General features: G+C 39.1%; 1 protein-coding gene across 1 annotated transcript in view; it reads left to right on the forward strand.

Moving 5' to 3' along the window:
* The window catches only part of CUNH7orf50 (chromosome unknown C7orf50 homolog), a 32,173-nt gene extending 10,296 nt beyond the window's left edge, over positions 1–21,877 (forward strand). The window contains exons 4-5 of the mRNA XM_027726162.2: positions 14,958–15,039; positions 19,329–21,877. Coding sequence (XP_027581963.1) covers positions 14,958–15,039; positions 19,329–19,511 — 265 coding nt within the window. The 3' untranslated portion in view covers positions 19,512–21,877. The remainder of the gene's footprint in view (positions 1–14,957; positions 15,040–19,328) is intronic.
* The last annotated feature ends 5,897 nt before the right edge of the window (positions 21,878–27,774 follow it).

Below are 27,774 nucleotides of genomic sequence, written 5' to 3' on the forward strand. Positions count from 1 at the left end.
CTGTCCAACTTTATTAGAAACAGTGCCAAGCATGGGAGATTCCAAAGCTGAAACGTTGTTCTTCCTTTCGAAGAATACAGAAGTCTGAGGGGTGTTGCTGGAAGCATTTATTTTGATACTTTGGTATTTTTAAATATATATCATGTATTATATAGATACATAAATAGAACTAACACCTAGAAAGCATATCAGGTTTCTACTCCTGCTGGAGCAGAGGCCATGTGGAGAAGGGCATTAAGAGGTACCTTAGTGCTCGCTCAGAATTCACATCTAAGGAAGTTTCTGATTTTTCAAGGAACCAAGAGAGGCTTGTCCTGGGCTGTAAAGTGAGCAGCAACATTTGAGATTTGTGGCCAAACAGCTGAGATGACAGTGACCCTTCAGGAAATCACAAACCATTCATCCTACCCCACTGGGGGCAGGGGACTCCATTGGCAGAACTTCTGTGCAAACACAACCACGCTCATTAATGTTGAAAACCAGCTTCTAATTTTAAGTACTTCAAGCGGGCTTTTGTCAGATTTCGTTTGCTTTGTTCATCCATAACATTTTGAAGGTGTTTTTCTTCTCACAGGTAGAGTACTTTTTTAGCCGTGGTTAGTGATGTTCGATTTTGAAGATTTATTTAAGACATTCTTTTTGCTGCTGGCCTAAATCTTTATTAATTTCAAACTTGGCACTGGTGTTGATGTTTTGCCATTAATGGCTTAAGCTTTTAGATATTAAGGGTAACTGATGCACTAGAAATCTAAACATATACAGTTTTTAGTTTCTCCAGAGCCCAGCTCCTTGGGTTGGGTAGCAACTAACATTAGCATTTAGTGTCATTTTTCCTTCCTCCACCCTCCAGGTCGGAGATTGAGTTTCCTTCCTGACAGGGAGGTGCAGCATATATATAAGCTCATCAGTTATCTTGAATTTCATAAAATATTGGAGAACTGCTCAGGTGATGAATCTCAATTAGCCAGTAACAAAAATAGTATGTGATCTTAAGAGAAACTGTTGTAATTAGACATGGCAGCATTCCTGAATTCCCTTCAACAGTTGGGACTTTAAGGTGTCTTGAAAGAGCAGCTTTTCCTCAAAGATTAGGGGAATAGTGATGGAGGATAGTTTTGCTTTAATAATCATAGGACTATTTTTTAAATGTTCTGGGGCAAACATTAGCTATGGATGTGATTAATCTATTCATACATGCTTTTAGTCATTTTGTCATATTCATTAGTTCCATAAGAAGCCTCACGAATCCAGGCAGTCAAATACAGGATAAATTTGCATTTGGTGTTGTTCTGTGGCTGTTTTATATGAACTTGGGCAGGCACTTGCTGCTATCTGATTTCAAAGGCTTGCATTTTTCCTAATACTCTAGAGATCAATGAATTTGTTTTAGCACTTCTCCAACTTTCTATATTGCTTGACTTTTAATTTCTACTAGGGCCTGACCTTCCTCTAAGTGGGATTCCTCTCTTTGATCTAAGTCAGTGTCAGTGTGTCTGTAAAGCTGCAAGTTTTACATTTTATGTTAATAGTTGGGCAAATCTTCAGTTTAAAGGCAGCCACTCTCTCTATTTGTGGCAAAGGAGTCTTGTCTTATTGAGTTACCTTCTCATTATCCTGCACTCCCCTGTGTAAGTTCAGTTACATTCACTGGCATCTGCTGAAGCCACCCCGGTTTGTTTGCAGTTCCCTGGCAGCCCTGCCATTACTCAGGAGCTCTACAAATCTCTCTGTTGCAATGCCCACACCTTTCCTATTTTAGGGTGCCGGTATGCTGGCAGTTATTCTTGTGGGGGTAGGTGGAGGGGGCATATTCACTCCACAGATTTGGTGCTGCTTAGGGCTATTCTGTAAAGGTGCTCAAGCGTATTATCTTCTGCAGAAAGCAAAGCTTGCTGTTAGGGTATGTGAGAAATTGTTTCTGCTGTGTTGGACCTGTTATTGAGCAAGGTTTTCCAAATCACTTTTTTGCCCCACATTTGGTAAGTAACTTCTCCCATCCTGGTGTTTACAGCCTTCTTGTGTCTGTGTCGGGTTTCTCAGTCTCACTGCCCATTCAGTGAAACAGTACATCCCTGATCCTTCATCTGTTACTGCTCCTTCCAGACCCTGATGTGCTGTGGTGCTCTTCTTTGAACTCCTGTGTCTGTGATCCTTCTGGAAATGCAATACCTGGAAACAAATGTGCTGTTTTGCTGGCGCCTTCTTCCAGCTTCATGCAGAAGGGGCTGAGAGCCTTCAACTCCTTCCTGCTCCGTGTCACTCTGGCCTTGCTTTATGGGCAAAAACATTGGATTCATCTTTGGGCCATCTTTGAGTTGGGATTTCACACTGAATTTGCTGAACACTTTTCTTTTTTTTTTTTTTTCTCTCCCCGAACTGTTACTCAGTTTTGTGTGACAGTGTTGGCATGAACATGCCAACTACAGCCATAATACATTTGTCACTGACTGTCAAAGGGACAGAGCTTCTCATCCTGCTTCAGCGTGGGTGCAGCAGGTCAGACACGCTCCTGTTTCAGAGTTGGCTTTATGATGCCCATTTCCAGGTGTCAGTGTTCTCGTTATCATCTGATTATTCAAACCGTGCCTTTAGGATTCTGTGACTTCATGTTATACTCTGGGTAGCAGCACCATACAGCTTTTGCCTGTTTAATGAAGGTATCTGGTAACAGCCTGAGTTGATGATTTTCAGTCCCTGTGATAGAGTCATTGACTTCTGGATCCACTTTTCTGTACCTTGATGGCAGGCGATAAGCAGAACCGTGTTGGAGCCATGCCAGTGTTTTTCTAACCCCCACATGACATCCACAGGATGTCAGATTGTGCAGGAATTGCTTTTAAACTGTTATTAACTTCTTGCTGGGTTAGCTGCTTTTTATGGTTCTAATACAATTTCACTGCTTTGCAAGAAGCACATGAACATCTTACCCTTAATTTAGTGAGCTCATGCACATTACTGTTCCCTACATATATCTCTTCTCTTTTTGCACTTATAAATATTACAGCTGTCCATAGTCAGTGATCCAGGCTTTGCCTGATGAAGATCCACTAAGAAAAGGAAGGCAACAGTTTTGGTCTGCTGCTCTTCCATGTGAGTCCAGCTTTGCCGTGTAGAAGATGGTTGAAGAGATGCCTGCACAGGCACTGAACAGAGGCAGGTGCCTGTGCAGGAGTACTTGGATCTTGAAGCTGAATAACCAGGTTAACTCCCAGATGATCCCGAATTAAGAAGTCTGGGCTCTGCAAATGAGCTCAGACACTGCATGGAGCTGATTTATAAGTTACACCACTTCCAGAGCCAGAGTGGGCACCGAGGCTTCTTTAGCTGTTGCTGAAGATAAACTTGTCAGTTCAAGCTAATGCTGACAAATCATAGTATTATTTACTACATAATTCTAAAAACAGCAACCAAAAGTAAGAACCAAAAAAACCCCAACTTTAAGTGGCTCAGAGCCAATCTTAGCTATTTTTGCCAAGAATTTCTGGGAAGAAAACAAACTTTAGGAACATATTCTGGGTATCCGTAATACTATCCTGGAAATACTCCAGATGGACAGAATTACTTTGTAAAATAATTTCAGTGTAATAATTTCGAGGAAGTCCTCTCCATAGTGGTGGATCATGTTGTGAAGATCCATATGGGTGCTTAGAAATATTTTTTGATGTATTTTGCCATTTCCACCTTGCTGGATAAGCAGCTCTGGTTTCTAGAGACAAAACGCATGATTGCTTTGAAGATTCTGAAATGTTGGGTTCTAAGACTTTTAAGCATAATTATACATGAAAGTTCTTAGATGTTGCAGATATTTCTGTGGTATTTTCAACTCAGTCAGAAGTAGGAAGTTTTAGAAACATCAAGGATTGCATGATTTTCCAGCCAAATTAGTAAATGCTTATGATGCAACTCATTCAACTTTGGAAAAGCAGCTGGACTAACACAACCTTCCCTGAACCAAACTCTTATGGTTTAGCTATTAATATTATTCTGGATAAACTCCTTTCTATAGGGAATGGTTTTGGAGTAGCTTTCTCACCCCTTTGCCTAGCACTGATATGTGGCTTGAGAGGTGGAAGCAAGGGAAGTTCAGGTCCATGATAAATATTTCTCAGTCAGAGTCAGTAGCTGTCCCATCTTTCTGAATCTGCTCATTGTCCTGCTTAGTTTATGCAGAGGAAAGACATTTCTTTTTGTAATTTCCATAACTATAAATGGTCAGTAAATTTAACAGAAACCAAAAAATAGATTAGGAAACTCTAATCCTGCTTTATGGCTCCAAATCAAATTATTTGTCTTTCTAAATCTTTAAATTAATTTTATGGAAGGTCACAAGTACACCTCTCAAAGCGTATTTCAGTGAAAGCTGCAGAGTGATTTACTTTGAAACCTTCTGCCTCTTTGCATTTCTACAATTTTTTCAGTGTGAAACAAAGCTGTCAAAATATTTACTTGGGCATTTTGTTCAGACATTCTCATATGGAAATACTGTATTTAATAGCATCATTAACATGAATTCAGAAATCCTTCCATCTGACATCTGTCATTTACAGGATCAGCTGAAAAGTACCTTATTGACTAACCAGCCTCATCTTTAAATGGATTTTGAGATGTTGGGTTTTTTAAACATACTGTCTCTATCTTCTCCCCGCTGTAGTAATGATAATTTGCTTTTCCATTTTCCCTTCTCTGATAGCATATCACAACTGTATTTTGACAAAATAAATGAAAAATATTTTGACACTAATTTATTTACTCTCATTCTGGCAGCTTTTGAGAAATTGTTATATTACCCCATTTTTCAGATGGATAATTAAACACTGATGAAGTTTGTGACTCACCAAAGTCCTTGTACTATGCAAAGGTCTCCTTTCAGGCAAGTGACATGAGGGAAACTAGACACAACTTTCTTCTCGTCTGAGCACAGGCTCTGTTTTCTTTGGCCCTGTACCAGAGTCTGCTTCCAACAGAGCTGCAGGATTTTTGTCAATTCCTGATTTTGAAAGGGGAGCTTGCATGGATTTTGTTCTGTAGTGGTGTCTCAAGACATTCCTAAATGCCACCAGTCTCTGGGTGGGCGTGCAATGTATGGATTATTATTCCAAACCCTTCTATAGCTGTCTTGGGAGAGGCTTCTGTCTTCCATGGTTGGGGTCTCCTGGCAGTTGTGGTCCTTCATAGTATGGGTGCAGGTGACCAGAGCAGCTTTATTCCACTTCATTGCTGCTGATAAAACTAGGAATGAAAATTCCCAAGTTTGCCAGCTGGAGGTTACAGACAGCACTTTCATTCTCAGCCACATATATAAGATTTTCCTCCTGCATATGGTCTTGTATCAGATTAGGTTGGTGGCACTGAAAATGACTCATTCCCATGTGCCTGAGGAGGCTTCCCGTGCATTCTTGGTGAATTGATTTTTTTCCCCGTTTAGTTTGCTTTTATTTAGTAATAATTTTATCAATAGGATGGTTAGACTTCTCATAATTTTTCACATATATGTTGTCAAAACTGTTAGTTATATTAGCAGCAATTAACTGTAAAGTGATCTGTCAGATGGGGATAAATAGATTACATGTGTTAAATACATAAATATTGAGGCAAACATAATTAAGGTTTCTTTGCCTGATTCTTTCCTGTAAAATAACATCTTTATTTCCAAACCTGGTTAAGAAAATTTAATGTCCTCTTTCTTAATGACTCATTTCCAGTAAAAGAAAATTTAGTATAAATGAATTTTCTTAACAGTTCATTAAATGTAGCCATTAGATATTTATCGTTGAGATCCAGCTTTCATCTTTCCATAGTATTATACAAAAGAGATTGCATCTAATTGAATAATTAAGCACCTTTAATATATTATTTCATCTGAAATTACTTTTAGAAACCTTGTGAGATATATTGGGGAGATTCAGGAGTCTTTAAAAACAGACCAGTCTGCTCCAGGACTGTATCCTGAAGTTAAGTAGATGTTTTCAATCCTCACTGAAGTGCTCAAAACCTCACACAAGCACTTTGACCTTTCCCGTTTGTCTTGGGGGAAACCTGTGCACTGTTGGGGTCAAATCAAACCAGAATAATTAAAATAACTCGTTTCACATGTAAGTATTACAACAAACTACCTCTTGATATTTTTTAACTAAAAGCATATTTCAGGGATTGTTTACTTTATTGTGATAAAATGTCATTTGCAGTGAGGTTGCACTGAAGGAGTGGGAGGCACAGCTTTTCCTCCCGGCTTCTGAAGTCTGCTCTCCCCTGGCTCTCTGGACTCCTTGCTTCAATCCTGGCTCCAAGCCCAGGCAGCCCATCCCTAACCCCCCTTCTGGCTTTGAGAAAAGGCATTTTGTACTCACCCATCTCCTTCCATTCAGACTGTGTTCTTGACATGGCAGAAATGCAAAAGGAAGGTTTTATGTTTTCTCTGTGTCATAAAATTTTGATCGAGGAGAATTAACACCACTACTCACTTCCTCAAACACGTTCAAACTATTCATCTAATGCCCAAAGACTCGTAGTAGTGGCAAGTAGTTTTGTAGCTCTAGGGAATCATTTAGTCTAGTCAGCCAAAGCCAAAATTAAAATTTAAAATGCAGTTGGCAACGATTATTAATCAATTAGCTCCAGGGAGCTGTCAAGGCTTCCTAACCAGAGTTAGAATAACAAGAAGTATTTTTGAAATAATAAAACTAGATCCTTAATAAAACTTGTCTCTTCCTTCACACATTCATTAATATGATGATGCCGAAAAAGGTATCAGGAATTAGGTTTATATGAATGAAATTGAATTGGAATGGAAGCCGTCTGCAGGAAGCACTAATTTCTTTAAGCATAGATTACTTAAAATCTTAGTAGTACAACACGTGTCACAGGGTATTAGAAGAGGGGAATCTGATACTGTCCTGAACACCATTGTGCAGTATCAGATTTTATTATGCATTGAGAGATAACTGAATATCTCAGCTAAATAAAAAAAAAGTGAGTGGGCTGTCAACTGCTGTATACTTTTAGGTTGATCTTGATACTGATATTGGCCCTTTTTAGAACTCTTCTGCAAAAGGAAGTGTAAATCAGTCTGTAAGGTTACAACTTGGGAGATTCAAATGGCATGGGGTCTGCAACAGTGTCTCCATCTGCCTCTGCCATACTTCCTAATGAATGCAGCCGTGGGATGTCCAAACTGGGATGTAAAAAATGACAAGGATGGTTGACATGTCCTTTTTTTTTTTTTTAAACTTCTATATATGTTCTTGCCATCGGTCCAGAATAACCTCAAATGTGTTACTTCTCAGAGGCACTGTAAAAGCCATCTGTGTGATGGGTTATTTGAAGAGGGCTGTGTGGGGCTTCCTGTAACAGAGATGAGCTTTGTCTAATTAGCCAACAATACAAATACTTGGATTTCATATAAAAAAAAAAATTATATTTTTCTTTGAGGTGCTGGGGGGGGGGGGGGGGAAAACCTTTAAAAGTTTTTGTAGCTGATTTAAAATTTTAAAAGTAATGAAAATGAGCTACTCAGCTTGAGTCTGTGCCTTGGCAGGAGTGTTCTGCACCACAGTTGGGTGTTATGTGGTGTAATGGTAAAGGAGAAGAGAATTGACCCTATTTGTTTTTTCTGGGTCTGGTAGCATATCCCTCATCTGATCTTCAGAAAGCATTTATATAACTGGATTGTTGCCAACTTTTGAAAATGATTTTACATGCAGCTGGCTTCTTACATGATTTTCATACAGACTGTGGGGCCCTCTTTATCTCCTCGTACCCCCCAGGATGTTCTTCATGGGAGGGAGGCATAACAGTTGTTTTCATTTTCCCTTTCCCTTATTTCTGGTCCAGGCATCGTTGTGACCAGAATTAAGTGCAAGAAAAGATGGACATCTGGAGAGGAGATGGGACTTCAGCACAGCTTTGAGATAGCACTTGGTTGTATATTCCTTGCAGGAGCAGAACAGATTGGCTGTGAAGGGCTCAAATTCTATTTTTTATTCTTCTGTGATAATTCAACTCTTGCTTTCTGTTCTTTTTATGAATGTATGTAAAATAAAAAGCACATTTAGCTTAATAATAAAGTAATGGTAGCTGTGGGCTTTCAAGCCTGCTGCTGACCTTTTTGTTATTATTGAAAACAGCAGAAAGTGCTGAGCATATTATTAGTGCTATATATATTCTAGTATACAGTGCTATATATTTTTCAATATCTATTCTAATATATTTTTTTTCCTAATATATATTCTAATATGTAGTGCTACATATTTTCTAATCAAAATGCAGTTTTGCTGCAGACAGGCTAATGCAGATACCAGCAGCTAAATAACTGTATTAGGAAAATAATTTTTAAAGCAACTGTGAAGGTTTTTTTTCCCGGTGGAATGCTGTTGGCATTTGCAGGTGGGTTGGTGTCTGTGAGAAGCTGAATCACAGTAAGATTCCCTACGTGTGCTGTAGCAGATGCAGGAGAGAGGAGCTCTACTCACGACCTGCTGTATGATTTTGAGGCATTGTTACAATTTTCTGGGTCAACTTTTCTTTCCACTTATCATCTGTCTCATCTGTTTATACTTGAAGCTCTTCAAGGGAACGTCTCGTGTAGCATTTGAACAGAGCCTGTGGGGGGGGAGGAAGGGGATTTTTAGCTTGGCCGAAGCCTCAGGATGCAAACATAATATAAAACGTTACAAATAATGGCAAGTGATAAAAGTACATATAATAAAAGATAAGCTGCAATAAACATTTTATGTAGATTTAATCAAAGCTTTGCTTTGTGGCACAAAGGCCCTTTCCTTTTGCTTTATAAATACTTTCTAAGAAAATCCTGTGACCTGTCTGCTGTACGGATACAATCAGATACAATGTGTCCTTATCTTGGACATCAGGACAAAAATGGGACACTAAAAAGCACATTTATTTTTTCCTGCATGTGTGATTCCTAAATTAAAAAGAAAAAGCTTCCTCCCCTTGCCTTTTCACAAGTCTGTAGTCATTACGCTGCGTCTAAACCAGATGGAAGAATATATTAAAAATTGTTTTTAAACCACAGATTGAGAAATGGTGCCAGGATTTTCAACCAAAAATGTGGCACTGATTCTAAAATCTGTTGACAATTTTAACAAGTTTTCCTTTGGCAGAAGAGCTCCATTAGTGTCTTTTCTTCTCTTCCAGGAAAATAAGGAAAACCTTTATCTGAGTCAAAATTTATTTAGATTCCAAACTGGATCAGAGAATATCATAACTTTCTCCAGGAATTGGAGTTGGGAAATAAAAAGACTCATCCATAACATGAGAAAAACACAGTTAAAAATGAAGGCTACAACTGTCTCTTATGTCTATCTAGATCTTGGGTCCTGCCACAGATCAGTGTGTCCAAGATTTTAACTACAGCTGTTCCAGTCTAGTCTCTGAAAATCTGTCTAGGATTTAAATTTTGGTTATCTTTTTTTTCCAAATGAGGAAAATCAGCATCACATACACTTGAAATTAGATTATCTCTTGCCTTGCATTGAGTGCTGAAGTGTACCATGAGGTAGCTTTCTGGTCATGCAGCTGGGTACAAAACCAGACATTCCAAACCTATCCTTGTAAAAGTAAATTCACTTTAAATGCCCCCGAGAGAAATAGAAGAAACTCTGAATACCCCCAATAAAAATAAACACTTTTACATTTCCCTTTAAATAATTGTACGTGTTATAACTGGACAAAAAATTATTATTCCTGCCTCACTATATGCACTGTAAGGAACGTATAAAACTTCCACCCACATCCATATTTTTTTTAATATATCCGTATAAAACCTCTATCCGCAAAATGGCTCTTCTCCCACAAGAACAAGCTTATGCCCAATTTTTCCTCCCTCCATGCTGCTTCCAGGGGTTCCAGGGAGCCTCTTTGAGGAGCAGCATTGCCGTGCTCACCTGTTGGCCATATGTGCGTTGTGCTCACCGTTGGACTGACTCAGTGTTCAGAGTTTCCAAATTCGGGCCTTATAAGGGCAGTGAGTTGCCTTAAACACCGGTGCATGGGGTTTTAAAGTGGCTGCTGTTGTATGTATTGCACCATGAAATATTACAGCAGATCACCTGGGTGCCAAGTGTTTCAGCAAGGCTTTAAATATCTTTAAGGGGATTTTTTTTAAAGGACGGTGGTTCTTTATTGAGGAAACACCTGTGATCCACATTTTACTGATAGGATGCTGTTTGCAGAGAGTTTGGGCAATAAAGTGCCTAACTTGATTCCTGCAAGCCTTAGTCATGTGCCATAACTCCTGTTCAGCCTTCCTTGGGGGCCATGTAGAAGAACACAGGTGATCCTTAAAGACAGATTGCAGGGTGATGAATAACTGGTGTATCCAAACAGAAAACTACCCAGATAAATGAGGTGGGAGGAATGTGACAATTTTTGGGTAGTGTCATGGAATGCTGCTTTTAACGTTTTCAATAGACCTTCTCCATGAATGTGGTGCAGTGGGCCAGACCCGTGGCTCTGTCCCTCCTTGGAGGGAAACTCGAGAGAGTCAGACATGAGGGTCCTCATGGGTAAATCACAGGGGAGGCTGCACTCTGAGCTGGTCCTCAGGGCTAGAGAAACCTTTCCAATTAATTCCCTGATACTAAGCCTGGGCTATGTGCTGGAGAGATCTAAATTTGGTGGCAGTCTGCTTTTCCTTGGATAGATACCCAGGCAGGAAGGTGTATCTAAGCTGGACTGGACAGTGGCACACAATTGGAGCAGTGCATGTAGGTGTCCTTGCCTTTGGCACACAGCAGTGCTCTCGTGTCTTCTGCAAGGTTATCAGCAGTCACATCTCTGTCTGTCTTCCTGGTTTCTCCTACGCAATAATTTTTTTTCAAGTTGAATTAGTCAAATGGTTGGTTCTCAGCACAGAGCTTTTCTGCACACTGTGATTATTTACCAGTTGTGACAGCTTTGTAGTGTTTTGTCCTGGCTGGTAGTCTGAGCAGATGCATTGTGTTGACTTCCTGAATCCAATTTGTAACAATAATGTTTTTCTCTTACTGTGTTTCTGGAACCAATTTGACTACTTTCCCTTCCCCATCTCTTTCTACCAATGCACCCCAGAGGGTGTCCTGCCCTGCACGCTACCAATTGTCTTCTGTTTGCCTACTTATGCTGCCTGAATTCCCATGTTTTGGGAATAGATTTGTGTGAGATGACTACAGGCACTAAAAGTCATTTATGAGATAGACTAGTGAGAATCTTGGGCAGCTTTTCCACAGGAGACTCATGGTAAAAAAACGAAAGCCCAAATGTAAAATTTCCTAAGCTGCTTGATTTATTTGATTCACTTCCTCTGTCTCTTCAATTTCAAAGCCACTTGGGAAGATCATTTGCACAAACATTTAAGTTCTCTTTAACTAAAGTCAACCAATATGTTTTTTTCGATGAGCTGGAGCTCATAAGAAAGATTCAAACATTAAATGTGTAAAGAAGGCAATTAGTGTTTGTACAATATATTGAAAACTAGCCTAAGGCACACTGGAAAAAGACGTGTTTTACACATGTATATTTTTCATTCAATTCCATAGTTTATATTAGATCCTGACATAGATGATGCAGAGGCTACCAAATTAATTCAAACAGTGGAAGAGGTTGTGATTGTCTATAAAAAGAGGTTTTTTTAACTGTAACGTAGTTGGTCTTACTCTGTATATTTAATCACTCAAAGGAAAAGCCTTTTCTCCTGCTGTACTATGTCAAGGAAGATTATCTGCATGTAAACAGCAAAATGAGACCTCTCTTGTGTTGCAAAGGTTGAATTTCTGTGGTTGAAAAGTTGAACATTTCTAAAAATGTACTAATGATGTCATCCTGATAAAAGGAGATACCCCTCTCACTTTGTCATGGAGTGATACTTTCCATAGGTTTTAAAGCTGTCAGTGGAGTAGGAAAAAGCTGTCATAGGAATCAGTGGAAAAGTTTTATTTTAATAACTGTTGGGGAATCCAGTTACAGAGAGCAACTGTCATGTTATCTGCATTAAAGATTGTGCATCCATTATCCGGAGTGTTTTGACCACAGTTTGATAGGAATTCAGGTCAAGAGAAGGATCATTTTCTTAAATGGGGAGAAACAGGAGTTGATACAACCATGGATATAATACCAGTTAGAAACTTGGGAATATTTTCTGAAAGTACAAGTATAGCCATTGTCTATTAAGGAAAATACTATTTTTTCTTACTGTACTAATTTAGGATTTGATTCTAATAGGACAGAGCACAAAGCAAAAGAAATTCTGAGGTTCCAATGCTGTAATGGGCACAAATGTACTTTCTGCAGTTGATTATGTTAAAGTATTTGTTGTTTATATGAATTACTGTGGTGTATATAGAGCAGAACCTTTCAGGAAGACAAACTAAAACTTTTGTTTGTTTCTGCAAGAGAATTCACTGGATTGAAAGTCCATATGGGATCTTGGATGCAGGAGTACAACAACTTGCCTTAACATGTAGAAGAGAGCATATGGTTTTGGTAATAGGTTAATAAGAGCAATTAACCTTATAGTGCACTCATTTGCTGGTCTCAGTTGTTTATAAACTAGGTAATAAAAATATTTTAACATCCTATAGCTTTATGGGAGATTAGTGAAATCAGGCTGTGTTTTTGAACTTTAAATGCCAACACTACTCAGGTGATAGTGTAAGTGATGGAAACATAAAATTAGCAGAGAATAAAAGATTCAGAGTACTCTGTGGTGTGTCTAACCAAGGGATATTGCAAATGTCTAAATACATAGAATACTGTGGAGAAATACAAACATGTGTTAAAGGTTTTCATTAGAAGAGGGACTGTTTTCACAGGATGCAGTCACAGATCTGTCATTCAGCTTGTTCTTGTCACCTTGCAAAGACTATCATGTAAAGTGTTCCCAGGCTTAATTAACATAAAAAAAGAATTCTAAACTTACCTTCTTCTTCTTGAGGATGAACCTCATAATGGAAAAGGTTAAAAGAACAGCGAGCACTGTCTTTGGGTTTTTGTTTGTTTTGAAGGACTTCTAGAAGTTCAGTCACTTCCTGCAGAAGTCCCAGTTTCTCAGTCAGGAGCTGCTGCGTTTGCCTGGCAAACAGAGAAAGTGGGAACAAATGAGCAGGTTGTTGTTTGCCCCACAAATTGCACCTGCAAGAAAAGCCCTTTTTATTTCATCCTCTGTGGCCCCTCGCATTACAGGTGGTGTCATTTTGGCAGTGGTTTTTGTCCGCTTGGGCACCTTGCTGTGAAGGCAAAGTGACACCAAGGGTTGGATGGTCTTTGGTTTCTAGGCTGGTGGTGATGGGAGAAGGATGGTTTCCCTATAATAATAATAATTTCTTTTCCATTCTGTAAGTTTTGTCAGTCAGCTTTTTGGTCTCCCGCTTTTGTGCAATATTTGTTTTGGAAACTTCTGCCTGTTTATCGACAGTGTTCCAAAAGATACCTCTAAATCAGCTCATTTTTAGATTTTATTTGAGCATGTAAAAGATGATATATTGTAATTATTTGTCTGTCCTGGTTTACTGTTATTTGTCTGATTTTTACCTTATATGTTGGCTACAGACTATTGTATTAAGCTTAGTTGGTGATAACCCTAATGAGCTGTTGCTGCTTTTTCTTTATCCTGAGTTTGAACATCAAGACAGTATTTTTTTTCTTGAAGTTTTCTTCAGAGGCTTCCATGGAACCTTTCTGTGCAAATTTGTGGTCTCATTTTTTTCTCTTTCATTGAATTGACTGAACAATGTACTAGCTGGTGCAGCATTCAGCAAAGATGAGGACTCTTTTGCTTTATTAGACTTCACAGTGTTTAAACAATACTAATTCTCATACCCAGCTGGCTTTTCAATTGATTTCTGTGCTCTCTATTGCTGTGTAAAACAAACTGGAACATTAATGGCATCTTGCATGCTACCCTCTGGAGACTTATTTTTCTTTAGAGAAAAAATCAATTAAGTGTGAAAGTTTCTGGGCTTCTCCTTGTATTTTTTATTCTTTCATTTTAAATTCTATTTTAGTGTGCTGTCAGATTTTGTACATGTTAAGATGCTAATTTTCAAGCATGTAATTTTAAAAGAAGTCTTCATTTTATGGTGGGATTTGCTGGTTTGCTCATTTGTTTATAGAAATAAATGTCTCTTTCTTCTTCTAAAATAGAATATACCAGCTTGAAAAATATGTTCAAGATGTATGTAAATGTGCTATTTTAGCCCAGCTAAAATTTTGCATATTTAAAATGTGTTTGCTAAACAGACAAAGAACATTTGCAGATGTTAGCCATTTGTTTTGCCCCCTTGCTTTGAAGAGTATTGAAGTATTCCTTGTGAGAGAAACCATTTTTCTCTCCTGTAAACATAAATATTTAAGTCACACCTTTAGGCAAACCCAAGCCTTAAATATATGCTCCTCAAGAATGAATTGTCTGCTCTGAAACATCCATCTGTGATGGGCTCCAGCCATTGCTGAGGTGACCATTGTAGCACAAGTTTCTCTTTCCAGTCCTTCAGAGGCTGCTTAATTTTTTATAAATTTCAGTTCATTGCGAAATATCAACTTTCTGAAACCAAAATTTGATTCCTTGTCCACTCCACCTCCCCAAATAATCAGGTAGCCCTGCAACTGGGATAAGGATTTGGGGTGCTCAGTTGTTGTTGTGGGTCAAATGAGGGCAGTGACCTCTCATAAAGGACTGGCCAAAGCTGGGGAGTGGGGCTTGGTATTTAACATCAAGGAATGTGTGCTTTCTGAGGAAAACTTATAACATTCTTGGCTATGATATCTTCCTAAACCTTTCACTATTTGCACAGAAGCCAGGTGGCCTTGTACAAAATGTGTGCCAGTATCTGTGCCACAAAACTCCATGCAGTGCATACCAAGTCACTTGGAAGCATTGTAGGGAACATTTTCTGAATAAAGAATGTTTTGCTATCACAATATTTCATTCAAGCAAATTTATTTTTTTTTCTAATTTTCTGCAGCTGGTCTGAAAACCCAGGAGAATGGAAGTTTCAAAAGGCAAGACAAACGTGGCTTCTCCTGCACATGTATGATAAAGAGAAGGTTTGTATTAATGCTGCTTTTCTTGAGAACAAATATGATATAGTGTTATACATTAGTTATAGCTATTCTTTATTAACCAAAACTTGCTAGTACTAACCATGCACTTGTCTAATAATTTTTTAATAATTTATAAATTACTTTGTTTTTAACCAAGATGCTGAGTCATTTTAATTGCTTGTCATTGATATTTTTACTTTGTTGGTAATCATTCTCCTGTGTATGCTAGATTTTTATATTTGATGTATGTCAAGCATAAATAGGGCAGATTCATGTTTTATTTAAACCTAGAGTTTGCTGAGAATTTGAGTCATATCCTTAGTTTGAGTTTCCTAATGTGGAACCCAATACTGTAAACCATGATTCTGATATTGCTTCAGATATCTCTGGCTCCATAGAAGATGTACAGTCTTATTGCCAAGATGTTAAAATAGCTTCCTCATTAAAATATAAGTGAAACCTGATGTTGATTGTGCAAAACATAAAGTATAACCAGAAGCCAGGATTGCATCCATACTGAAATCCATTCATTTCATAACTGCAAAAACAACATAAATTGAATTTCCAATAAGCCTGACCATCGTGGTATCGAGTGGGAGTTTCAGGTCATTTATTTTGTTGCGTAATAGAACAAACATCTGCCTATTTGCACAGTGCCTTATTTATTGATTCATTTCATTGACACTCATTTAGGTTTTGCTGATGGTTTTGTGTGCACTTGAACATTTATTCATACCAATCTTCCTGACCCAAATTACTCAGTGGCTCTTAAGCCAATCACCTGACATAGGGTGTTACCTTTCCGGTTAAAAATACTTTTAGAGACCCAGATAATTAAAAGCAGAGTTTCATGAAGGCAAAAATGTTCACAGGGTGTAAATACATTAAAAAAGATGAGTTGCAGAATACAAATTTGATGGTGGTCTCAAGGTTGTTTGCTCTGTCTTCAGTTTTTAAGTTTCCCCTTTAAAAACCTTTATCAACCTTCCAAAATCAACATATGCTCTTCAAAGCTACCTAGAAATTGTTTGGCAGGCAGAACAATGTTTTTACTTTTTTACCTGTTTACCTTGGGGTTTGTGTTGAATTACACTGGGACATAATGAACCTAAAGTAGCGTTTGTTTTATGTATCAAAACACAGCTTAACCCCTTATTTCTCAACACTGAAATGAAACTTCCTTTTGCTTTTTAATCTGCTGAAAGTGCTGAGATTTATTTAAATTCACATATTTTGTGGTTTAATAATCAGAGAAGACTGAATATGAGCTTTAGAGAATGATGAACATCTGCATCCAGATTCATTTAAGTTAGTAGAACTCTTCAAGTGCTTATAATTAAGCATATGATGAAGTCTCTTCCTTCAGGACCATAGGGAGGGCACACCCAGCTTCTTTTGAATATTTTTTATATCCAAATTCAACTTCCTGTCCATTGCAGAATGAAATCTGTTGGTAATCCAAGCATGACTAAAGTACAAAAAGAGACATAAGACATAAGTTTCTTTCCTTCCTAAGCCATGTCTTTGATCTCATGATGTCACTTGGATGCCCTCTGAAAAGCCATGCAAAGCACTGAGTTGAGTTTTCTGCACTGCTATGCCTCTTTCTGTAAGAAATAATTTGAGATTTTCAAGTTGTTTGCTACATGAAGGGTTTTTTTAAGTCCCTTTAAAATCCATCTGGTGGTTGGCTGACAGCTCCCAAGCCGAGCCTGTGTACCTATGGTGTGTATACTTCTCCAGGATCCAGCATAAAACAAACACTGGGTCATTTGTTGATATTTGTCATCTGGCACAGCATTTTTAGGAAGTTATAGATCAGCTGTATTCAGCTTTGGGGCTGCAAGGCCTGGAGCTGAAGCTTCCTTGGAAGGCAACCCAAAAGGCAGCGTGGTGGCAGTGAGCTGAGGTCCTCTGTGCTGGGATCTGTGTTTGCTTTGCAAAATGCGTGGGGATCTGCAAGTCTCTGAGTCTGAAAACTTGTGAGTTGCATAGTTTAATTGTAAAGTGATAACTGTTCTTTTCCTGCTGCTCTTTTGTAGCGTTTCCCTCCTTTTCCCGATGAGAGGAATTATTTCACGTCGGGATATTTCCGTTTTAGTCAGCTCCAGTTAGAACAGAGGCAAGATTAGTGTGTGAGAGAGAAAAAGAAACGAGGAAAGGGTCAAAATGGTTTAACAAAAGAATAATAATAAAATCCCATAAGCATCACTTCCACTTCCAGAGCCGTGGTGGGAGATCTTGATCTCCAATTTCACACAAGTCTAAAACTTAGATCTTAGAAGAAGGATTGTGTTCCTTCTTGGAAAACCTCGCCAAGACCCCTGAAATTGCCGCTTTTGTAATACTGTATTTGAAGAATTAAAATTTGGATTTCGTTAAGTTTTTGCTGGCACTTTGTGTGTTCCAGTCCTTGCTATGGCTCTACTGTATAAGTCAGGAGGAAACATGACTTACCTTGCCTACAGGGTGCTGCATTGTGAGCTCCTGTTGAAATAAACCTCAGAGCTGTGTTAAAGAAAAATAATCAGCTGCATGTCAGCCTGTGCAGTTTGTATTTCTAAGTTTAGAGTAGGTTTTCAATTGCCCCTTCAAGCATTTTGCTTAAATGATATAATAATAACTGTAGTTCCACGGGTATGTCTATGCCATGAGGGCTGAGAACAAGAGTTGTAAATTACAGAGATAATTTAGCCAAGGTTTGAAACATGGAAATGTTGCTGAGCTTTAAAAGCTCAGTACTGAGTGCATTAAAGGAGCACTGTCACACTGAAATTGTTTGCATCTGAATGGTTTGTCTGTTATTAGTACCAGCTTAGTGTGAGTAAAAACTTTCAAAAATTTAGACATTTTTCATTATGTTTAAACATGTTTGATTTGTGTATTATAACAACACTTCATATATCATCCATTTCAGTGTTAGTCACCGTAAAATTAATATTTTTTGTAGCTATGTTGTTTCTTTAATGCAAGAGTGTTTGTGTGAAGAATTAGAAGGTTTTCTGTAGTGTACAAGTTATGAGGCTGAATGCAGACTTCGGTTTTGATTTATTGCTTTGTAATATGCCTGATTGATGAAGGCAGTGTTGGAATATTCTTTCTTCCTCTTCTTTTGGAGTGATAGAAGTTTTAGTGATCAAAGTTCTGCTGCCAAATGTCGATGGAGAAATAGGTTGTAAATTAAGTGTCTGTTGAAGCTCTGTCTTCTCTGAAATGTTGATACTTTGCAGGATTGAAACCGCCCTCGAATAATTAGTCTCCAATCCTTTAAATACTTACGTATGTGTTTGACTTGACTCATGTCAAGTTATATGTGTAAAGTTAAACATGGAGAAAAATATTTGCAGGATGAGGTAATTTTAACATCCCCTGATTCACAGCAAAATATATTCTGTTATTGGCTGAAACCTGTTCCACAGATACACAACATGAAGTCAAGATATGCTTCAAGATAAGTCTGTTCACCTATTATTTTGGTTTGAAATACTGAATAAATAATTCCAAAGTCTTTGCAAAGTTATTGCCAAGATTAAGGTAATGATCATTTAAACTGTATGTTCTACCAGATAAGCTAAAATTTAATCTATGACTGGTTAATTAGAAAGGGAGGGAAAGGGGGATAACACAACTGTAGATGACTAAAGTGCTTTTAATGTTGGACATGTTGGTTCAGCCTATCAGTTTTAGTCAGCGTGATTTTGAAATTATTTCCATATGTCTAATTTCAATTTGTTTTTCAAATTAAGTTCTATTCCTTTGTATAAGCATTCTGTCAAAGTGCATGATGCTGGGTGGTATCTCAAGTCAGCAAACAATTTTTGGGTAGGGACGAGGGTAATTCTGGCAAAATTCTTTCTTCAGGCACATTCATGCAATTCTCACCAAATTTAGCAAGATTCACATACATGTTTTCCAAAAGGAGGATTTGGCCAGTGTGTTTTGTTTTTTTCTTGCACCAACCCTCACAGCCTTGAGCTCCCTGTCAGGGAGTGTTTGCGTTTGCTGCTCAGCATTTCCACATCTGCTTAGCATTTCCTCTCAGATGCTCTGCCCATCCGAGCACATGACAGTCATCTCACCACGGTCCATCCCTCCTGGCAGCCTGTACCTTTCAAACATTTCCACTTGGAGTTGGGCATTGGCAAACACCAAAGCCTGTGCCCGTCTCCTGATTGCCTTTCAGGTGATGCTGTGACATGATTGCGAATGAGTATCGAGGGGGAAGAAAATAAATCAGATTTTTCTTTCCTTATTTTTTTGTTTGTTTGTTTGTTTGTTTGCTTTCTTTAAAGGTTCCAGACAAGTATTTCACCATTTTACTGGATTATCTGCAAGGCCTTCAGGGCGGGGCAAGAGACAAAACTGTGGAGAAAGCTGAAGCTTTTATGAAGGAATTTGATGGTTCTGATGGAGAAGACCCAAACGTGCTGGAGAAGTGTGAGCGCGTACGACAAGTTCTGCAACTGCTGTCCTGAGAGTATTTTTGTGTCTTAATGCTTGTCTGGTGGAGAGGAGGAGAGGATGTCATATACAGAGGCTATAACTGAGTTGTAAAGTCATCATTTTCTAAAAGTAATCCTAAGTTTTTTACTCATAATTTTTTGCAATTGCAAATATTTATCATGTTTTGAGGCGATGAAATAAAAATAACATATGTGGTCCATAGACTTGCTATTGATCTTACTGCACGTCTTTAACAAATAAACCTCTCTCCCTCTCATTAGTTTTTCTCCATCTGCCCCTGTAATTACTGTTAAATAAGAGGAGCTTTACAGTTCTTAATAAGAAGAGCAAAGGAACCAACAAAAAGCCTGGAGGGTCTTTTACAATGGCAGCTTTTAAAATGAGTGTACAGTACAGTGCGTGCTCAGCCAGCTGTAATCTATCACTTTCAGCTTCAGAAGGATGTCACTTGGATTTGGGAAAGATCATTTTCAGTCTGTTGAACATGGATTGTATAACACAGTTGCTTATTAGTACTTCACACGGTGATCTGGAGATACCATCAGCTTTGTTAGTTTTCCTTTTATATTTTAAAGTTTTCAAATGCATTAGGGCAATTTTTTAGGTATTTAGATAATGCACAGATGGGAACAGATCAAATCCTTGCTTATATGTGGTGAAATCATCAGATTGTACCTAAACTTACCCTACAACGAGAAGTTCTGTGCTGTATCTGGCCTGACAGTGCTACATTTTCATCTTTCTCTGGTAATTGGCATCCAAAAGAGTTAATTCCTCTTCGTTCATTTTGGTGTAGGACATTTGTCTCCTATGAACATGCTGAAAATGAGGCTTTCAAGTGAAAACCAAGGACATTAATTACTCAGAAGTTGGATGATTGGTTTATTTAATAACACTGGTATTCAGACAGAGTTCTTGACCTGATTCTTTAATGTTTCTGCAAACATTGTTCATACTTTACTAATAACAACTATATGAAATGTGTAGTGTTTTAGAAGAGTGTCTTTGGGAATTACAGCTTTAATTTGGATGGGTGAAGGAGGGGAGGATCTACAGATATTCAGGCCTGATTTTTCAATAAGAAGCATTTGAGTGGATTTGACAGCCTTCACAGCCATGGATTAATACAAATCTTTAAAAGTACGAAATATATTACTAATAACAAATAACTTATGCTTTCTGACTTCTTGAAGACGATGTTTGCAGTCCAAAAATACTAGAGACCAGCATGCCCTGCTCTAGCACAGTAACTGGGATGGAGTTTGGCACAACTTGGAGCGGGGCAGAATTGAGCAGCAGTGTCCAGGTTCTCCAGTGAGCTGCTGATGGTTCCTCGGCAGCTCAGGAGCTGTGGCAATACCACAGGGCAGCAGTTGGGTGAGGGCTGCAGAGGAGGCAGAGCCAAAGCCTTTCTGAGGCCCAAAGCTTCACAACACTGATCTTCCAGTGTGAAAGCTGGTAAAAAGTATCTGCAGTAAAAAGAAGCGATCCTGACATTTAGTGAACTCATAAAGATCATTGGATCAAGTATTTTGCATGTGAGAATATGCAGCTGGGAAAAGCTGCTGTCACTCCAAGCAGAAGCTGGTACTTTTTTCTTTCCGCTAGGAAAAATAGGAATTTCTCATGGATGAAGTTTTCAAAGTGTCCATTTGTGAGTTTTTCATTGCACTTTGTATGTCAGAGAAGAATTTTTGTTCTCTCTCAAGATAATTGAGCATTGCCACTTTTGATTTCTCTGTCACTCAAAACTGTGGGTCCTCATTGTGCACTTAACATACTTTGCAACTTAAAAGCACAAGCACATTGCAAATGCACTTCGGAATAGACTTGTAATAAAAAAGATGATAAAGGTAAGATCTGAGCAAAAAAAGTGTGAACCTTATATGATTTTGACAGCTTTGTCAAAATTTGCCTTTCTTGGACCTTGATTCTGACCATGTGCAAGTTCTGACAAATCTGTGAGAAGAGACGCTTTGTGGATCAAGAATGTCATGTTTCTTTTTATATCAGTTAATATTAAAAGCACACAAGACCTGCCAATCTGGAGTCCATGTGAACAGCAGTATTTGGAAAAGAACAGTTAGAGCCTCTCACCGGCACAGTAATAAACCTCTGGGAGTAAAGTCCTGCTCTGATCTCCTCTTCCTCAACTGCTGTTTCAGCTCTCCCTTCGCTCCTACCTATTGCTGGGTGTTTGGCCTCTGCTTCTTGCAGTTATGGAAAATTCAGAAGCTACAAATGAAGGTAATTGTTGCTGTGGTTGTGTTTGGCAGAGAAAGCAAAGCATGAGCTTTCTGCCTCATTCCTCTTGCTGTAGGTGCTGTTCAAAGGATGGAGGGGTCTTGAAATTTGATAAAAGGCTTGTCAAAATTCTGCTTGGTGGTGTTGCACGTGTCTTGTGTTTCCAAGCTCAATACGAAAAAATCTAAGAGTTGTCTTATACTTGATGCTGTAGTGTAAATAGGAAAGGATACTTTAATTGCATTTCACTTTTTTACTTTTCACCTTTTCTTAAGGAATCTCTCACTGGTTGGCAAACAAGTCACCTTCAGAACAGCCATGAAGTGCAAAAGCACACACGCTTTTGGGAGACATGTATTTACTGAATTTCTGTAGCTGGTTGAAGCTGTATGGGAAGATACAATCTGGCACTTTATTCACTGTGTTTTGTCATTTGGTCATGTAGAATTTTCAAATCTCTGCCTCACTTGTAGCTTAGGCAATCCTGTGGGTACAGATAGAACCAAATCACGTCTCTGCCTCTGTTTGAATCAGTTTGCTGTGTTAAGAAAAAATTGCATCCAAGGCTAGAAGTAACAGTGTGTGCAGAATGACAAATTACATCTCCATCTGCCTGTGCTAATCGTCTTCTAGTTGAGTTAATCTGTATTGTGGAGCTCTGTTTAGCAGAATGCGTGTCCTAAGAGAATGCTGAAGTCAGGATTTCTAGGCAAAATAAAGGAACATTAATTACTTAGAATTGCTTAAAGCTGGAACTGTGCCTCTAATGGAAGTACTAATTACTCAGAATTTGACAGTGTAAAAAGTTCCCTTTGATTTGGCTGATCCTTGCTATGGGTTGTGTGTCTATTTGGTTCTTTGCTGTCTGCCCACAGTTTTAATTTGTTATCACCATTGTAAAATAACTGGGTAAATGAACTCTCTGTTCCTATTTGGAAAGAGTGTCTCACAGTTGCTGAATGTGTAGTTTATTTCCTTATTTCCTCTCACTGGAGAATTGCTCTGCTGTGTTTCTCTTGATTTTAAAGCAAGGTGACTATTGACTCATCTCCCATCATTTCAAACAGCTTAGAAATTCACATCTTTGGGTTGAGCTTGGGGGTTTTGTTTTTGTTGTGTGGGGTTTTTTAAACTTTGCCACTGAATAAGACAAAATAACAAACATTAAAATCTAATCACATTTCTGCAAATCAGTGTCAGAAACAACAATCATAAAAAGAGATTTAAGTTGCAAAGTCAAGCACTCAGAAAATGAGAAAATGTAAGAATGGAAGTTGGTTGTGTAATTTAAATTTTACTCCTTCACACATATGTAGTATGAAGGAACTTCTTAATTATGTCATCAGGGCTGTGTTTTCCTTTGTGTGTAACTGATAAGTCATTTATTCAGTGTTTTTTCCTCACAGTTCTGCTGCTGTTCTTATTTTCAAAATTTAGGTCTATGAAGCAGTACTGAAACCAGAGAAGTAACTTTGCTGTTGGGCTTTGATCCTGCACAGAAGAAATAAGTAGGAACTTTCCTATTCCTTTGGTGTAGGAACTAGTCATAGACATTTCATCACAAATGTTCCCTTTAAAACATGTTTTAATGTTCTGATTCATTTACAGTCAAAATATTGAATTGATGTTACTTAATTTAAATCCAGTTTTGTTGACATAAAACTTTCCAGTGGCTTATTCTGGTTTAGCCCTTGGTTTCCTTTTATGTCTTCCTTTCTGTACAGCTGAATGAGCTCGTTATTTCTGTCGCTGCAAATAGGAATATTAGTTGTTTACAGTGATTCCAGTCATACAAGGACACAATTAAATGTCCTTGCCTTTGCAGGACAAGTTCATTTTAGCAGTGATTTATAATTATATTCTATTTTCAATTCTTCACAAGAACATACATAGTCAACAACTTAATGTGCTTTAAAATAGTAATTTTTTAAAAATATGGTTTTTTCCCTTACAAGGAGCAGGGAATAGCAAACTGAATGAAACTAATGAGTAACTGGTGGGGGAAGGGCAAAGCAAAACAGTGGTTTATCTTTCTTTGTCAAAACAAAGCTGAATAAGAAGCTTGTGCTACTAAGAAACTTTAACTGCTGTTACAGACACAGAGGGAGGGCCCTTTGGGTACAGAGGAACACTCATACAGCTGCTCTTACTCATTTTTTTTCCCCTACATGCAGAAAATTTTTGGCATTCCACAACAAAACCCACGAAAACACCTACGTCAAAAAGTTAAATAGGTTTCAAAATCAAATACTTAAAGGTCAACAAATGTCACATGTATATAAATGGCCAGAAGAATTAAAATTCTAACTCACTATGCCTCCTGCCTGGACAGTGAATGAAGGGGGGGATTGTGTTAGAGGCAAACAAGCAAAAACCCCTAAATTATGTGAGCACATAGTTAAAATTACCAGTTACCCTTCTATTCATAGGAAGGTGGAGTTACATTCCCTATTAATTTTTGTTGTTCAGATTTTTTAATGAAGATTTGCTGCTAATTGAAATTTCACACAGCCTTTTGGTGTGACAACTTACATCTATTCTCCTCATGGTCCCACGTGTATTTTATGAAATTGTAAGCCACGGGACACGGGATCTGTCACTCTTATTTGCTTATAAATAGCCAGACCAGCTACAGCACTGTGAAAATCATCATTTGCTTCTGAGCTCCTTTGGACCCAATGAATGTTGGCGCTGTGTTTCCCTGTACTGGTCTAGAGGTACAACAGGCTTTGGCAGCATCCTTTGTATCAGCCAGGCTTGCTTAAGCTCCATGAAATTGCCCAAGTCTGGTCCAGTGATGCTGCTGATGGAGGTTGCCAAGTGAGCAGTGACGTGTGTCTGTGGAGCACTGGGAGCAGGGAGGCTGCAGGGTCTCAGCTGCTCAGGATCTCAGGATGCTCAGCCCATGGCTTGCTGCTTGTTTTCAGTCTTGGGCTGCTGAGAGTTGTCACTATTTTGTTTGTCTGCTTTCTGTGGGCTTAACTGGACTAAAAGAACCGATGTTCTCAAACTAAATGTTTTAAAGCTATTTGGACATATTGAAAACTTAAGCTACAGTGATGGTGTTTGTCTGGTAGCATAGATACGTGTAAACAGACTTTATGGATCTCACAAAGACAGGACCCTTTATTAGAAGCAGAAGCTCTTGCAGGATCCTGGAAAGGACTGATCTGCACCCTGATTTACCTTGTTAAATAGGACTGGTGTTTCCGTGAGCTGTCACAAATATATGCTCTCAGATAGGCACGACAACAGGCAGCCAAGGAACCATGTATGGGCATCAACCATGCCAGGGGGGCAGGGATGACAGTGAGGAATGTAACCTCCTGAAGTTGCCTGGTTAAGGCAAAATGCCACCTGGCACAAATCCTGGCTGCCATAAGGTTAAAAATAACAAATAGCATCCCTATTACATAAGGAAATCTTTTGTCCTTGTTTAATGGAGCTGGAAAGAATAAATGTGAAGTCCTACTTGTGGTTAGTGCTCAGGGCTAAGCCAGCTGCAAATACCAGGGCTGATTGTAAGCCAGGCCCTGTGTATGAGCTGCTGGCATTAAACAGGTGAAATCTGGGTGAAATTCCAGTGTCTAAGTGTGCTCAGCAGGAGCCTCAAACCAGTTCACTGGTGACATCTCAGTGCCAGGTCTTAAGGTCTTAAGGCCCCCTTTTATGATGATTGCATTACTGTGACATAAATACAGAGGATCCTTGTGTTCAGAGCAGCCTGTGGACCCTCTGGAGGCTGCAGCCCATGGACCACCTTCTGCTGCTTATTGCAATAAAATGGATAATGGAGAAGCTGTGGAAGTTATTGTGGAAGAACTTGACCCCAGAAGTGGGATCATTTTCACCCCACCTCACCTGCCCACAGATCACTTCCAGTCCCAGGAAGGGAACACCTGCTTTGGTTTCAGTTAAAGAATTAACCTGAAGCGATAGCAATGCTCTTTCCTTTGTGTTCTACTACCTTCTCCTCCTGATCCCTCAGCATGAGACGCTGTCTGGGATGAACCTGCAGCCTGAGTCCAAGCCAAATTCTCCCATTTCATTGGCAGCTTTGAGGACTTCCAAAGGCAATGCTTATTTCCACTTTGACTGCACAGCTCTGCCTGTGCCAATCATCTCTTTGGCTACAATCCCTTTCAGGTCAGTACAGCTGTTACTTGGTAACCCTTACCAAAAATTTTTGGAAGCTTCCAGAGCTTGCTGTAAGCAGGAGCATTCATCAGCAGATGGTCCTCACATTTCCCTTTTAGGTCCTCAGCTGTACCCACACCATCTCCATGCACCCAGCTGTGCTTCCAATATCCATCTTTTTGTGAAAAGGTGCCCTTCTGATGCTTACCACTTCGGCTGGGATGGCAGAAGGCATTGGGGATTGAGAGATCTTGATATTGTAGTTATAAGAGTGGGATTATCCTTAAAATTTACCCCAAATTCCTTCAAGATGGCTCTGAGTTTCCATCCCATCAGCTGTTCCCTAGATAGATGTCCCACCGAGCAAATTCAGACCACATGGACATGCTTTTGTTTGGAAGAGACAATGCCAGTCTGAGCCTCATCCCAGACTGCATGTCTTGTAGAAACTGGGGGAGATGGCAGAAATTATTTAAACATTTTTAAAGTGCCTTAGGTGACTGAAAAGAAACCTTCAAATGGAAGGTCATAGTGCCCTGATAATGCCTGTGAGGCTCTGCCTCTTGTTGAGAGAGTGACACATGTTGGTGCTTTCCAGCATCCAGTCCATCCATTTACCCACCCTGGCTCCTTGACAGAGGTTCCAGACAGTATCACCCTCAGGAGGGTCATTCTCTAGGCTGTTCCTTTGTGTAAATGGCCAAATTACAGGGTTGCTCATGAGCCCACTCCATCCCTGTACAGGTGGTCTCAGCCATATGAAGGGTGAACACAGCAAAGGAACAGTCACAGGGAGATGCTGCTATTAGAAATTATGATTTCCTCATACAGTTTGTAGAGTACAGACACCTCAGTCAGAACTTGGACCTTTGTCAGATATTTTTATTATCGAAAAGAAGAAAACAGTTGGGATCATTTTAATTTGCAGTGCTTTTAACACGCTGTTTAATCTCAGAGATGGACATTCTGCAGTGAGGGGATGGTTGCATTATGAGTATTGCACCAGCATCCTTCTTGCCTTCCTGTACAACCTCCTGAGCAGATTATAATGTGCTTTAACTGATAGATGGAAAAGTTCAGCTGGCTGAATTAGCAAAGAAGATGAAGACAGCTCATCAAAAGGAAATGCAGAACTTAAAAATAGGCCAGGTATTGCTGTCTAGGTTCTGTGTCTGTGATATTGAAATGAAACTCATCCACCTGTGCAGCAATATGGCATGAAATAGCTCTCTGCACTTTGTTGTGTTACTTTTCTTTTGAGCAGCCAGGACTGCCAAGTGTAGAGCAGAGAACGTGGAAGGAAAACTACAGTGAACTTGGCAATTATTTCCAGAGATTGGTTCAGTCTTAGAAAATATCCACTGGCTCACTAAAAAAAAAAACCCAGGGGTTCCCCCGTTGTTTTCTAAATCCTTTTTTTATTATTGCAGCTGTCTTTGGACAAAGGGAGGGGGAAAAAGTGACCGCAGAGAGATCAGGAGTACATCTTTGACATTGCTTAATGAGGAATCACTGACTCTGGTTGAATCGCCCGCTAACGCAGAGCAGACAGAGTGTCTCAGTTCATTTTTGTCTGGCTTTTGTTTTGAGGGGTCCCAGTAGAAGATGAAAGGTGTGTATGGGTTTGTGCTGTTCCCTGCACAGGTGTCACAGATGGTTGCTGCTCCAAGAGAGGAATGAGGGGAATGTGACCGATGCAGTCCTTCTGCAAACAGCACGTCCTCGTGCTTTTCTGCTCTGCTTGTGCCAGTATTCCCCCTTCCTTGCTAATGGAAGGGCATTTCAGCCTGCAGAACGGATCAATCAACCTTTATTTGCATAGTTGCTGTGGCTGTGGGTCCTGTGTTCCTCATAAAATTGCTTTAATGGTCAAATTAAACTTTTGACCTGCTG

Source organism: Pipra filicauda, unplaced genomic scaffold (genome assembly GCF_003945595.2).
Source record: "Pipra filicauda isolate LSUMZ 115617 unplaced genomic scaffold, ASM394559v2 scaffold129_size2064235_pilon, whole genome shotgun sequence".
Taxonomy (NCBI): Eukaryota; Metazoa; Chordata; class Aves; order Passeriformes; family Pipridae; genus Pipra; species Pipra filicauda.